The sequence below is a fragment of the Lissotriton helveticus genome, chromosome 5_1 (assembly GCF_964261635.1).
Source record: "Lissotriton helveticus chromosome 5_1, aLisHel1.1, whole genome shotgun sequence".
NCBI lineage: Eukaryota > Metazoa > Chordata > Amphibia > Caudata > Salamandridae > Lissotriton > Lissotriton helveticus.
Genome location: NC_136065.1, coordinates 1,359,648,236 through 1,359,662,131, shown reverse-complemented (window position 1 = coordinate 1,359,662,131; position 13,896 = coordinate 1,359,648,236). Strand labels below are relative to the sequence as shown.

Here is a 13,896-nt window from a genome sequence, read left to right as displayed (position 1 = left end):
CAAAAGCGTATTCACAGCATTCTGTGAAGTGAACGGCTAAGAGTGAGTTCACCCAGTTGTCTTATGAAATTGGTCCCAGCATGGTCATTCCTGGACAGCGTAGGTAGGCTCAAAAAAGGCCCCTTTTTGACAGTAGATGACCTAAGCAGGTGACCTGAAAATACTTACTCTTTTTAATGGCTGGACACAAGCACAGTCATATTAATACTCACAGTGGTGTTCCCCAACATCTAGCAACGATAGTCCAAGTTGAGGTATAGGTGTAAAATAGGGATGCCAGTCAGATGTGCAATGGTACAGCTCTTATGTTTCTATGTGGATGGAAGAAGAAGGGGTAAATCTGAAACATGACAATGTCTCTAACTTCTGGGTTGAGGGAGATAGGATGAACCCCAACCCAGGGGACCCTTCACTTCTCCATTTGGTCAGTACATAAATCAAATTCATCATTCTCACTAGTGTGCGTTACTTTGGTCTAAATAGGATAGAAAGTGTTCCTAGGAAAAGTGAAAGGTCGCACACTTGTGATACCTGCTGGAGCCGGGCTCTTTGTACTGCAATAAACTTTCAGGCTCCTAATGTAAACTGTCCTCCCATTCACTGGCTTCCAGGAGACACATTTTTAGTAAGGAATGTGTCACATTTTAATAAAAATGCTATTTGTCTTTCGCATGTGGGCACCAGGTTCGGGCCTGTTTTTCACATCCCATTGGCCACCTGGTTAGCAACCCAGCCATACAAAAGCGTTCTCATATTGACCCATATGCACATGACACGTACACATACATACTATACAAACATTTCACGCACACACAATGCACAATTTCATAACACTAGCCTATTTTCGCATAAAAGACAGTGTGCTAAGCCTTTCCAACCTTCAGTTGAAACACCGCTATAACCTAAAGAAAAGGCGGGGGCAGCATCTAAAGCACATCAATACGCGTGATAATGAAGATTTTTAACCCACCATGAATCAGACTCATCTCTGAGATGCAGTCCTTGCTATTGAATCCCAGAAAGATTTAGTGCGGCAAGGTTAACTAATGGCGGAACGTTCACTACATGGATCATTCAAGTGCAGTATTACAGACCGCGTGTAGGAAAAGGTCAGATGCCAGAGGTATTCAGTATAAGGTAGGGGGATGATAGATTAATGCTTTTATTTAAAAAAAAAAAAAACTATCTACAGTGGTCTGGGGCTGACCCCATTCACAGAATAGGGAAACTATAGGAGGTGGCAAGTTTCATTGGGTGCATACTTGTTGCTAAGGGTGTACATCTTGGTTACAGTGGCAAGACCACTAACAAACTCGTTTAATGTTTGCATGGAGATCAGTTTGCGGGCGGATGGGGCAAACAATGCAGCTCCAGTTCAAAAAACGTGTGGGCACAGCTGTGCTAGGATACCTCAGATTTGTAACTGCCAGGGCTGGCAGACCTACCCATGGGGTCCGCAACCACTGACTAGGACATGCCTTAAATGCTTGTATAGGGTGCACCACTCTATATGACATAAAAGAAGCTGTGCCTTTCTAAAACCAGCAATATGTGTTTGCGCCTGACTCCTAAAATGTGGTGGCTAGAAAAGCTTTTCCATATTACAATCTAAACAGATGACCTTTTTCCTAGGAGGTTGTGGGTGGTTAAAACAGAGCAAGACTTTCCTTAAATGCTCATTCAGGTCATGTAACTTGTGCATGGACATCAAATGCTAACACTTAAAATGAGATTTCTTGTGATGTTTCTCCAAGCAATTAGGGAAGATATTTTCTCTCTTTTCATTTAATAGATTTACATCTCACTTCTGTCTAATGTTAGACTGGATGGCATACCCCTGGTAAGGCTCAGGAGCATTTGAAAAACCCTTCTGAAGGTCGGCAAGATTATTAGAGTGGAACATGGGTGGGAAGGTAGGTCAAACACATGGTGTGCAAAATAAAGATTACGATGTTTAGGGCCCCAAGAACCAGAATGCACCTGGGGCTCACAGTCAACCAATATCTGGCTAAAGTACTCCCTTGGAAACTATACAATAGTAGTACCAAAATGTTCAATGAGAAAAATGTGTGCTTTTGCTCCTTCAAATGAGCTACGAAGTAAAAGAGGCTGAATTTACTATCCTCTTCATTGACATATCTAAACGCCAGGATCTTACAAATTGCTTATGTTGTAGAAGTGCAAACAAATAAAACATATCTTGACTATTCTTTTAGCATTGTTTCTGCGTACTGTATCTTTTTAACTTTTTAGAATTGAATTGCTCATTCTACTGGCCACTGAAAATCGAGTTTCTTCTTTGTGTATTTGGTAAACAGAGTATTTGGTCCACAATGAGCCATACATTATGGGACAAATACCGTACTTTATATCTAACAAACGATTCAAGCTTAAACAACCATTTTTCAACAACTTTAGAAAAGACAGGCATGATGGATATCGGTTAAAATAAATTTCCCAATTAATCCTAAATTCAGACAAGAAGTCTGCATTACCTGCCCTTTACTATTTGCAAATAGGAACCATTGTTCAAAACTACCAATCAATCAATATTTACGATGCTAATTCCAGGTTTCTTGTGACGGGCTATTCCTAGCACTTCCATTTTAGCGGGGTCGAAAAGATCCCATCAGTGGCCTACTGATTTTCCCGGTCTTTTCCTAGCGCGTTTTATGCCATTGTTTGCTATACATTACAGTGGCTAATCCATATTTCGCATACATGTCCTTATTAGGGGTGCCTTCTGGTGGTGCCGGATTACTGACCTCTAATAAACGGTCCGGCCAAAACAATCAATCAATTTTGAGAAGACAGGCATGACGAAACAAGCGGTCAACAAAAAATCTCAATAGGTCATGGACAAAGGTCCGCACTACCTGCCCTTCGCTGCCTGCAAAGAAAGAGAGGATTCCTAATCTCTGTTTGTTTGCACGTAGGGAATGTCTAAACTAAGGAGAATACTAGTATTCGGTTGAACTTGTTCAACCAGTCAAACAATCAATAACAAGTAAGAATCAATCTTTCACGACCTTACCCGGACCGTTGTGGACAGTTCCTTCGTCGTCCCCTTCCAGTGCCCGTTTATCCTCTCACTCCAAAAAATGCGGCGTTCCTGTAAGGTCCCAGTCAGGACCGTAGGTCACTCGAGAGAGAGGTCCGTTCGGAACTGGTGAAGTTCAGGTTGATCGGCAGCCAGACGAGGGTCCTCTCAAGGCAGGTTAACTCCAATCGGTTAGTTGTTCATTCCGTCGTTAGGACCTCTTTCACTGGACCCACATGTCTCTGATGGGCCCGACGTTGGTGCGCCAATTATGAAACGCAGCGAATCTCCTAAGACCCCAATGCTGCCCGGCGCTGGTTCACCTTTAATTCACTGGATTTACTATCAAAATAATGAGGCAGGCGCTGAGACTGGAAGACAAGAAACAAGTTTATTTCTCATGAGGAGAACCTGTCAACAGACACCGTGGTAATCTGCTGAGGTGTTCTAACAACAGCTCTCCTGCAGGTCACTTTTATACAGTATCAGGACAAAGTAATCTTTATGATCAGTGTCATATAAGCTTGGTATCCCCGCCCCAGACAGGTTGTCCCACAAGCCAAACATTGCTTCATCAACATGTTTGCACAAGCCCAACAGTTATTCTCCTCCCACCCAGGCCAAACAGACAATTTTATCTTGCAGCTGGACCTTGCTTCAGGGTCTAAAACATGTGAGACTGGCCAAATCTAAGAGTCCGTTCTGTTGATAAAAACAGGTCTCATTGTTTGCAAAAACAAGTTTTGTTGTGTGCAGTGCAATAAACCATGTTTGCAAGAGTCTGTTTGGTATTTGGAACCTGTTTGTGTAAGGGTGTCCATGGGTTTGCCTGTAAACAGAGATGAGAGGAAAAACGAATTTGAGGCAGCAAGTGGTGTTGATGTTTGTCGTGGCAATAGTTAATAACCCCCAGCTCACATACCAGGTTGGTCAGAGGGATGCTAGTATGGGCAAGGTGAAATAAAGGTGACCAACGGAATACAAAATGGCTGCGGTGATCAGAATGACTGCAATCTATGTGCGCGGGGAAACTTCCATCAGACAAGATGGCGCAGATAATGTTCATGACTGTCGTTTTTGCTTTTAACACTGTGGGCTAAAAAGAAAGAGCAGAAAATAGTATTTACGCTCTGGCTATGTGTAAGGGCAGATGTTTTTTGCACGTGGTATGATAGTTGCCTTGATGTTCATCTCCAACAAGCCAAATACTGAATAATGTCTCCAAGATGAAGAAGAAATAAACATCATTTGAAAGTATCTTGTGTAGTAGAAGCAATAGAGTGTCTAAGTACCAGGGGTGACCACTCCGCTATGGTGGAGTAGCGTCGCCCCACTGCTGCTACTCAGCAGTGGCAACAGTGAAATAGAAAATGATAATGAAATAATTGTGTTATTACTTTATCATCATTCCTTCTGCTGGGTAGCTGAGTTGCGGGGCTGGGCCGGGCATCCTCCTGAGCTTCAGGCGGAGGCGTTGTGGGCACTAGTAAGTGCGCAAGACTGTTGGGCCGGCTAACATGCGCACTTAGCATTTTTCCACCCAGCTGTGTTGCACAGCCAGGTGGAGAAAAGCTACAGGCTCCCAGGCAAAGCCTAGGCGGCGAAGCAGGCTGCTCGGACCAATCCCAGCAGTGTTCTCATGCTGGTAAGAGCATTCCCAGCATGAGAGCAGCCCTGGGATTTACATCTGGGATCCTGCGCAGTGTGCACCAGTCGGGGATTGGGAGCAGAAAAAGAGGGTCAGGTAAGCTGATTAAAAAAAATTATATATATATATATATATATATATATATATATATATATATATATATATACATATATATATATATATATATATATACTTTTTTAATGCATTTATGTCCCCCCTGCCCCGTTGCAGCCCCACCAAGCCGCCAATGCCAAGTACCAGTACAATTTGAAGCTGAATTATTTAGGAGTTTTGCTGTAGTGAGGAAGCATTCCTGCTCTATGTATCTCTGAATTCATACATTTCTCCCTCCACATCGAAATGTTGTCAATTTGTCTTATTTAATTTTGCTGGCAGTTAATTGCTACGTGTCTGGCGAATTAATCATTATTTTATGTCAATAGAAAATCTTTGTAGATGTTTCATGTAAACGAATAAATATTGATGTTAAAAATAATGATGCAAAAACAAATTGAAGTAGGGTTGTGGAAAATTGTCTCCTCCCAATCTATTTGTCTCTTCTCCCGTGGAGTGGGTTGTGCGGCAGTTTTTGTTCTTAATCTGTACACAAAACGCTTAGTCCTGGAAGCATGAATTTTGGAGGTCAACTGTTTTTTGATGAAAATATAAATAAAATATGGATATTTCAAGAGTCTTAACAATTTACTAGAGGAAGGATTACATAAAACGCCTTTTGAAGTCTTGTGTTAATGGTCTGTGCTAGTTTTGTTTTGTTACCAATAGTCTCTGTCCTGCATTGAATATATTTAACAAGGTGTTTTAATGAAATTTAGATTCAGGATTGGCGAACACATATTTGTTTCAGGATACCTGATCGCGAAATGTGAAAACTTTTCAAAAGTCTTGATAGACCAGAGACAGAGAGTGACTGAACAGTGAAGTTGTGCCAACAGCCCTGGTTCGAGAAAGTAGAATTAGAGAAAATAAATATAGACCACCACTTCTGTTTAAGAAACTGATTGCAGCAGGATTTCTTAATATTGCCGAAAATCAGAGTTGACAGCAACGTTTCAGTGATGTCAACAAACCGACGAGAAATAGCAGACCTTCACCTCAATATTCCTAGGTGGGATTTCTTCAGGGAAAGATTGACTGAGTATTTTAGTTGGAATATCAATAAAAGCTGAGCAGAAATTATTATTTTTTATTTAAGAGCTTAAAGGCTGCGACGCACTGCATATTATACTTTAAATTTAATATAAAATGAATGTGATGGCAGATATGGAGCAAAAGAAGCAGTGTTTCTAGTGCAGAACTATATTAGCAGTTCTTTATGTATGATTTGTGTTTAATTGTGATCTTTCTTTTTTGTCTTTTAAGGGTGGCGCTGGAGGACTGGCGTGTACAACCTGCTGCTGTAACATTTTGATAAACTTGGAAGCTTTTCCAACTTCAGGAGATATCTGTTGGATCTTTATCCTGGAAGCCAAAAAAGCATATTGTGGACGATGATGGATTGCAAATAATTTTTTTCTGATAACCTCAGACAGAAACTTGGTGACGATTCTCCTCAAAGTCAACCTTCCGAGACTAGTTGTCTAGGTACAGGATCAGCTCTGCCTTCTTCAATTTTCCACAAAGGCTTTTCCTACTTTCTTTACCACCTTCAGGTAATGGAATCTCGCTAGAAGCTAACACTGAGAACCCATGGATTTCAGCAGTTGGGGCAAGTGGTATCAGAGTTAGTACGTTAAGCCATGGCGTTGCATCGGAAGACATAGAGAAACGAAGAGAGGCGAAGCGAGACATCTGGATGGGGCTCCTTTGACTCTGTGAGGCTTTGTGTCCTTGGAAATGGCGGTATGGAGAGTTGGACATGTGTGCTTGCTGAGGGTTCCCTTGTTTGTACTTCTTGGTGGTTGTTTCAGCGTGGACAGCGTTGCCTCCGCAAAACCCAAGGGCCAGGGACATCCACATTTGAACTCAGTCCGCATTGATGGTGATATCACCCTGGGGGGTCTATTTCCTGTGCACGGGCGTGGAGCAGAGGGGAAGGCCTGTGGTGAACTTAAGAAAGAAAAGGGTATTCACCGACTGGAAGCTATGCTCTTTGCCTTGGATCGCATCAACAATGACCCAGACTTGCTCCCCAACATCACACTGGGGGCTCGTATACTGGATACCTGCTCGCGTGACACCCATGCTTTGGAGCAGTCCCTAACCTTTGTACAGGCTTTGATTGAGAAGGACAGCACTGAAGTCCGATGCATTAATGGTGGTCCACCAATTATAACTAAGCCAGAGCGTGTGGTGGGGGTGATTGGGGCCTCAGGCAGTTCTGTTTCCATCATGGTGGCCAACATTCTGCGATTGTTTAAGGTAAGCAGTGTGCGTATGTCTGATATTGCATAGAGTTAATGGTTTAGTGACTTTGACCTAAAGTCTTACTGACATCTATAGCAACATGTAATACATAAAAATGTTTCAGATATAGTACATATGCAGATTTGCAGAGTGTAACATGGCCATTACTCACACGAGGTGAAGCCTCGCCGCTCCGTCAAGGGTGATAATGAATGGCATATTTATGGATGGTGGATCTGCAAACATGCTCCATATTGTGAAGTTTTTTCATGCCTATTAATTAGAAAATGCAATTAACTAAAACTGGGACACAAAGAGTTACATTTGTGCTGTGAGATAAAATCAAATTGAAGTTTCCCGGTGACTATCATTAAAAGTTATTTTCCCATTAAAAGTCATTATTTCACACAATTTGGATGTGAGTAGAAGGTGCTTTCTTAAGACATTTTCATTGAGCCATGGTCAAAAGGAATTTGACCCCCGAGCAATGGTAGAATGTAATGTGCTTCCAGTAATGACCATAAGTGGACAATTTAATTTTGGTCATGAGATTCTTTAATATCGTTTTTGTGGGTGATTTCTTTTCATTTTTGTGAGTATAAAACCCAATACCCCTGCCCATAGTGCCTGCTTGCTGTAAGTACCTCCCATACTCTGTAGCTGCTGGGCCCGGTATGTGGATTTGTCCTTATCCTATGTGCAATATCCACTTACCCAGTATCAATTGATCCCACTTCAGAATATGGCCTTCCTCTGATAAGTACTGGGCCAGCCTAGGGCCCTCTAGCTCCTTTACTAAGGGTGGAAAAAGAATAAACCATGTTCCAAGGATGGGCCCGCGGAAGTACCCTTGGTGACACTTCCTTGGTAGGTGGAGCATAAGAGACCTGCCGATATCAACACTCCCCTATCCAGCTACCCATATGTCTGACAGATCAAAATGTTCACGCATGGCAGGCGCATGTAGCCCCTGCATTCATCACTTGTACTTCTCACAGCATGCACGTCCAAGGTCGTGCATTGCATTGCCCACACTGCAAATCGCTTTGTTGTGTACAGTGGCATGAAGATTCTTCAAGTCAAAAATAAAGTTTATTTAGACCGTAGATCTATTAACCATATAAAACATGCACATTTAAAAAAAAATTTAAATGATAAATGTACTAAAATCCTATATTAAAAGATGAAGCTTAAAATCTCAATTCTTCTTTACTCAGTCTATCACTCAGATCCCTCTTCCAAAAACAACCGTTTAACAGCCTGAACAAACTTTGCCACAGCTATTGTAATATCAAAGTAATCCATTTCCGTAAGGAGCTCAATTGCTTGCCCACGGGACCTGGTGTCATATTTTAAGAAAATCGGTCGTAAAAACATTTTTCGTTAGTCTAACAATTTTTGACAGTCCATTAAAATATGTAAGCAATTGCATTTCATTCTAATCCTGCATGTGCATCTACCATCTGGATACATCAGCTCCCTTTTCAATTCGTCATTTGACCAAACAGGATTGATGCCAATTCTTACCCTTAATAATTCCATTCTAAGCCATGGGTTAGGTAAAAAGTCTAAGTAAGGGTACCACTTCTCTCTCCTCCACCTATTTATCATAAATCGCACAGACTCTTTATTAATCAAATACTCCATGTCCTTCAGTTTAGATAATTCCTTCCCTAAGGCTTTAAGTTCACTTTTCGATTCATCAATATGCAAGGACTGTGGATCAATAGTCGCCTTTAACTTATCACAAATGGTAAATAGTGTCTTTCTTGCTACTTTCGCCCACTTTAATTCGCTCATCTGGATCTCCTTCATACTCCTTTGTGACACTTTTGACTCTTCACATGTCCCCAGCCTTTTCCAGAATCTAATTAGGCTCACTTGCACCTGGACATTCCATGAGGTCATGTATAGCTCTTGTCTAATTGCCTGTATCATTGATGAGCTAGGCAATGACATCAATGCCTTTAGACATTTTCCTTCCTCGCTGTCCTGGGTACTTTTCCCCCCTAGGCATATGATCCCCGATTCATACTGCAGTTGTGGGGGTAACTATCATTGCAGTATAAGCCTTCAGCAATGGTCTGTGGGACATGGAGCCGTAGCTGCGATTAACATTTTTCAACCCGCAAATTGAAGCTAAGGCGTTTAGTTTCTGGGCTTCCAGATGCGTGCCCCATTTTAGAGATTTGTCGAACCATATTCCGTATTTATACTCGTTGACTATCCCTAATTTCGTTTGCCCCAGGAACCAATTGAAATTTTGGTTTCTCTTCCCAAAACACAGGATTTTTGTTTTGTCCATGTTCACTGTGAGACGTTTGGTTGCGCAGTAAATACTGAACGCGTTCAACTTCCTTTGCAGACCCAATTCTGTCTGATCCAAGATCACCAGATCATCTGCGTACCAAAGCAAGACAACTGCTTCCCATTTACTTTTGGACTTGCACTTCTATCAGTCATCAGAAAAGAAGGTAGGTCTGCAAGAAAGATTGAAAAGAGCAACGGGGCCAATACGCAACCCTGTTTCAGGCCATTATTGATCGCTATCTCCAGAGTCAACCCCCCCTTCATATCTTTAGTGACCTGAGCCCAGTTATGACTATGCAACTCCTGAATTACCGCTAAGAGTTCCTCCAGGATATTGTAGCTTCTTGGCGTCTACCAGAGACACTCCCTGTCGACTAAATCGTAAGCTGCACGAAAATCCACAAAACAGCTATATAATCTTTCTTGCTTCTCCATGGATTTTCAGGCTACAGCCCATAACGCAAAGCAGTGGTCTATTGTTGAGTGCCCCTCCTTAAAACCACCTTGTTCTGCTGGCACTATTGTGTGTTGCTCTACCCAGTCCTCAATCTGGCAAGAATTATTTTAGAAAACACTTTAACTCCAATATCGAGCAGATTGATTAATCGGTAATTCTTAGGGTCCCTCCTGTGGCCTTTCTTATGTATGGGCCTGATCGCTGCCCCTCTTCAGGATTGTGGAATAATTCCTGAATCCAAGACCGCTAAAAACATCCGGGAGAAAAAGCGTGCCCACCAGTCTAGCTGTGTTTTTATTATAAGAGCTGGTAGGTTGTCAGGCCCTGCAGCTCGGGTCAGGTTTAGCTTCCTAATAGTTTCCTTCACTATTTTTGGGGAGAAGATTTTATTCCAAAACCCTAAACAATAGGCCGTGATCCGTCGATGGCAGTGTTTGGAATCCATTATTGAGAAAGGCACCTTTACACTCTGGCAAACCGGATCTGTGGTTCCATCTCTCATTCCCTCCAAAACATAGTGCTGCAGTCATTTAATTGAAGGAAGGATAATGAAGGCACGTTTTCATGCCGTACGTTTTGTTTCAATATGTGAAAAATTGAGAATGTTAATAATTAGGATTTGTCAGTCAGCCAGTATATCTTTATTTGATTTCAAGAAAAAACATAAAGGAAACACAATACAATTAATCAAGAAAATATTTTTTTTTTAAAACGAATGATTCATAAAACATACTTCCTTTTGATCCAAGAAAAACCATTGTCCCACATTGTAAAAACCTCTGCACCAAAGTGCATATAAAGAATGGAAGGACACCTCCACCAGGATGATGTTGACAGGTCCTGGGAATAACCTGACAGTCTCCTGTCAGCCATCCATTAACCTCTTACTTCTTACAGACAGTAGTTTAAGGAAGCAACAGACACTATATCATACGTCTGGGCTGCAGAACATGTGTAAGTATATTAAGGCTTCTTTACGTTCCTGAAAAGCAAGAGGTTTTAAAATGTGTTTAGAAAAACTTAAGAAAAAGTCTATAGGATTTACAAAAAAACAAATCATCAAACGTACTTCAGCTGGAAAACACAGGAGTCGCCAAACTGTACCTGCCCTAAAATGGAAGAGGTATAACCTCTCACACCATGAAAATTCCAAAGATAAATGAAATGTATCCCCTGAAGCTAAAACCATAAATTAATTTAGAATCAAGCACTTGCTTAAAACCACCTCCAAACTTGAAGCGAGACAAAAATCTGTGTGGTGGGACTTTAAGGTTTTCTTAAAGTGACCAGAGCAGTATGTAAGTAAATGTCTTACAAACATATTCCAACCAGAAAGACCCTTGTCGAAGCTCAGACAATCTGAAATAACCTTCCTGTTGAAAATTGCCTTAAGATTTGACCATGCGCTAACGCAAGGCAGAAACAGAGCCAACTTAAATAAGTCAGAAACATAAGACAAATTTAGGGGTATATTACCAACAACTAGCGATAATTTTTGTCTCTAACTTGTTTAGAGACAAAAATTATCGCCGCAAATCGGCGATTTTTATCGCAGATAAACCTTGCTATTAGCAAGGTTTATCGCAAATGCGATAAAAAACGGCCGCAATGCATGAATATCGCTGAAAAGTCAGCGATATTCATGCATTATCGAGCAAATGCTCTTAGCCATGTTATCCACCTCCCATTGGATAACATGGCTAAGAACTGCTCAGGGCAGGTGTTAGCTTTTGGAGATATTCGCGCTTAGCGCGAATATCTCCAAAAGTTGGTAATAGGAGATAGCGATGTTAGCGACTGTTTCCAGTCGCTAACATCTTGGCACGCCCACTTTGCATGTCATTAGTGATAAATATCACTGACATGCAAAGTGGGGCCCATGATGGTCGCTATCTCCTATTAGCTGTCGCTAACTGGTGTTAGCGACAGCTTGGTAATAGGGAGATAATTTTATCTCCGCTTTCTTGGCTTTTAAAGCCAAAAAAGCAGAGATAAAACCCCTTGATAATATACCCCTTAGTTCCGAATGCAGTACAAAAGGAGAGCTAGTAGGTGGGAGATTTAAAGGATGCCTGTAGATTTGGTATTTTTCGACCTGTATAGGAGAGGCAATATGATACCCCTAGACCTAGCTCCCTACGTAGCTGTTGGAACACACTGCAGGCTGTAAATTTCTATTTTTTTAAACTTATTTTTTATTAAGCACTGCACCAAGGATATCTGTAACAGCTGTCATGCACATACATCTACATTTCAACCATTGTGTCGTTGCAATAAACTAATGACATGACATCCCTTTTTCCATTGCCCTCACTACCCGTGAGTCGAATGGGTTCTAAGAGCTGTGCATTTCGAACAAACGCTCAAACATGTATACATTAATAATAACAATAATCAAGAGGAACAATATTCCCCCGCCCCTGTCCCATCCCTCCCCCTGGCAGCGACCGGCAAGTATTACTGGTTCCTGATAACATCAATCTGGCAGTGTACCTGTGGATAGTTTATAATACACGTAAAATATGGTGCGAGAGGGCACTTACATTGTTGTTGCATCGGGTGGCGGTGTGGGCTGGGTGGATGGTGAACTGCGCGTGACACCCTCCTCATTTTGGGTTATTACTTCAGACATTGCAGTCAACATTTGGCCCCATTCCAAAATATCATTCTTTGCATTCTCATCAGTTTGTACTACTTTAAGATGACACTCCTCAGCCACACCCCACTCACGCAAATCATCCTTTCACCTGTCCCATTTGAGGGGGCGGGGGCAGGACGTATCCAGTGGATAGCTATTCTCCTTTTCGCTAGTACCAGTCCTGACAGTGCGAATTTGTATCACATCCTAGTCCCTTTCTTGGGTATTGGATGGACCCCCAGAATGCAATGTTTTATGGAGAGTTCAATTCGCACCGCTGTCGCTGTGCAAAGGGATTGCATCGCACGGGTACAATATCATCGGAGTCGTAAACAGCTCCAGATCATATGTATAAACGTGGTGGGGTCCACGCCACAGAGCGGACATGAAGAGGACAACCATAGTGTGAATCATGCACGGCGCTGTGGAGTCAAAAACGTGAGGTGCAAATAATAAAATGGAATCAGCTTGAACCGTGCATTACGTACAGGACTCCGGGAAGTTGGTCCACATCTCGCGCACAGTGCGCAATATTGTAGCGTACAGTAAAAAATGCACCGGTGGCACTTGGAAATAGTCCCGAGCCTCACTAAAGGTCATGAACGTCTCATTCTGATACAGATCTCCCGCTGACTCACATCCCCCCTCATGCCACCTCGAGATGTCCATGGTCTCCTGGATATTCTGAAATCCCTTCAACCAATAGAGGGGTAGTGCTTTAGCGAGGCTATAAATCTCAATGAGGGTGAGATAATCCCCTACCTACTTTCTGGGAGAAATTAACTAAAGCTCCCACTGCGCTGCTTAATTTAATTTGGGAGGCAGTTACCTCGGGCTGCCAAGAGCCTGCTGAATTAAATGTAAAATTAAAGATGGCTAAAATTCTGCACACAACTAAAAGACTGATTACTAATCACCGGGTATGCCACACACCATTATCTGAGATTTCCCAAAATGTGTTGGCAAATCTAAGCTGCCCAGGAAAGAAACAAAGGTCTCTACCAAGATGTGTAAAGCTCTAGGAGTACATACAAATGGGAACTCAATTATTTAATGTACATAATGAAAAACAAGTTGCCAAGATACATCCCTGGCACACTCCACTTGCTAAAGGAAAAATATCAGAAGTTTCCCCTGCTTTGCCTTAGCATGCCGTAGCATTTAAATTCACTTGCAAGATATACAGGAAATTAACCAAGGGGGCTTCCACTCCCAGATCCATCAAAATCAGCCTTAGCATTATCCTGTTCACAGGATCAAATGTGGTGGATAAATCCATAAAGACCAGGTAAAGTGGACAGCGCCTGATGATGGGGGACTTATCCGCAATCAAATGTAAATTCAGGCACTATTCCACAGTATGTGTTTGTTAGGTAGCGAAGGTTCAAGGGTTCCCCTCCAGGACATATGAGCCTTATCTTTTGTTTTTAGAGGAGGTG

General features: G+C 42.0%; 1 protein-coding gene across 1 annotated transcript in view; it reads left to right on the top strand.

Annotated features, from left to right (window-relative positions):
* Positions 1-6,081: 6,081 nt before the first annotated feature.
* GRM4 (glutamate metabotropic receptor 4) overlaps positions 6,082-13,896 on the top strand; it is a 1,152,011-nt gene continuing 1,144,196 nt past the window's right edge. Inside the window, exon 1 of the mRNA XM_078644246.1 lies at positions 6,082-7,067. Coding sequence (XP_078500372.1) covers positions 6,543-7,067 — 525 coding nt within the window. The 5' untranslated portion in view covers positions 6,082-6,542. The remainder of the gene's footprint in view (positions 7,068-13,896) is intronic.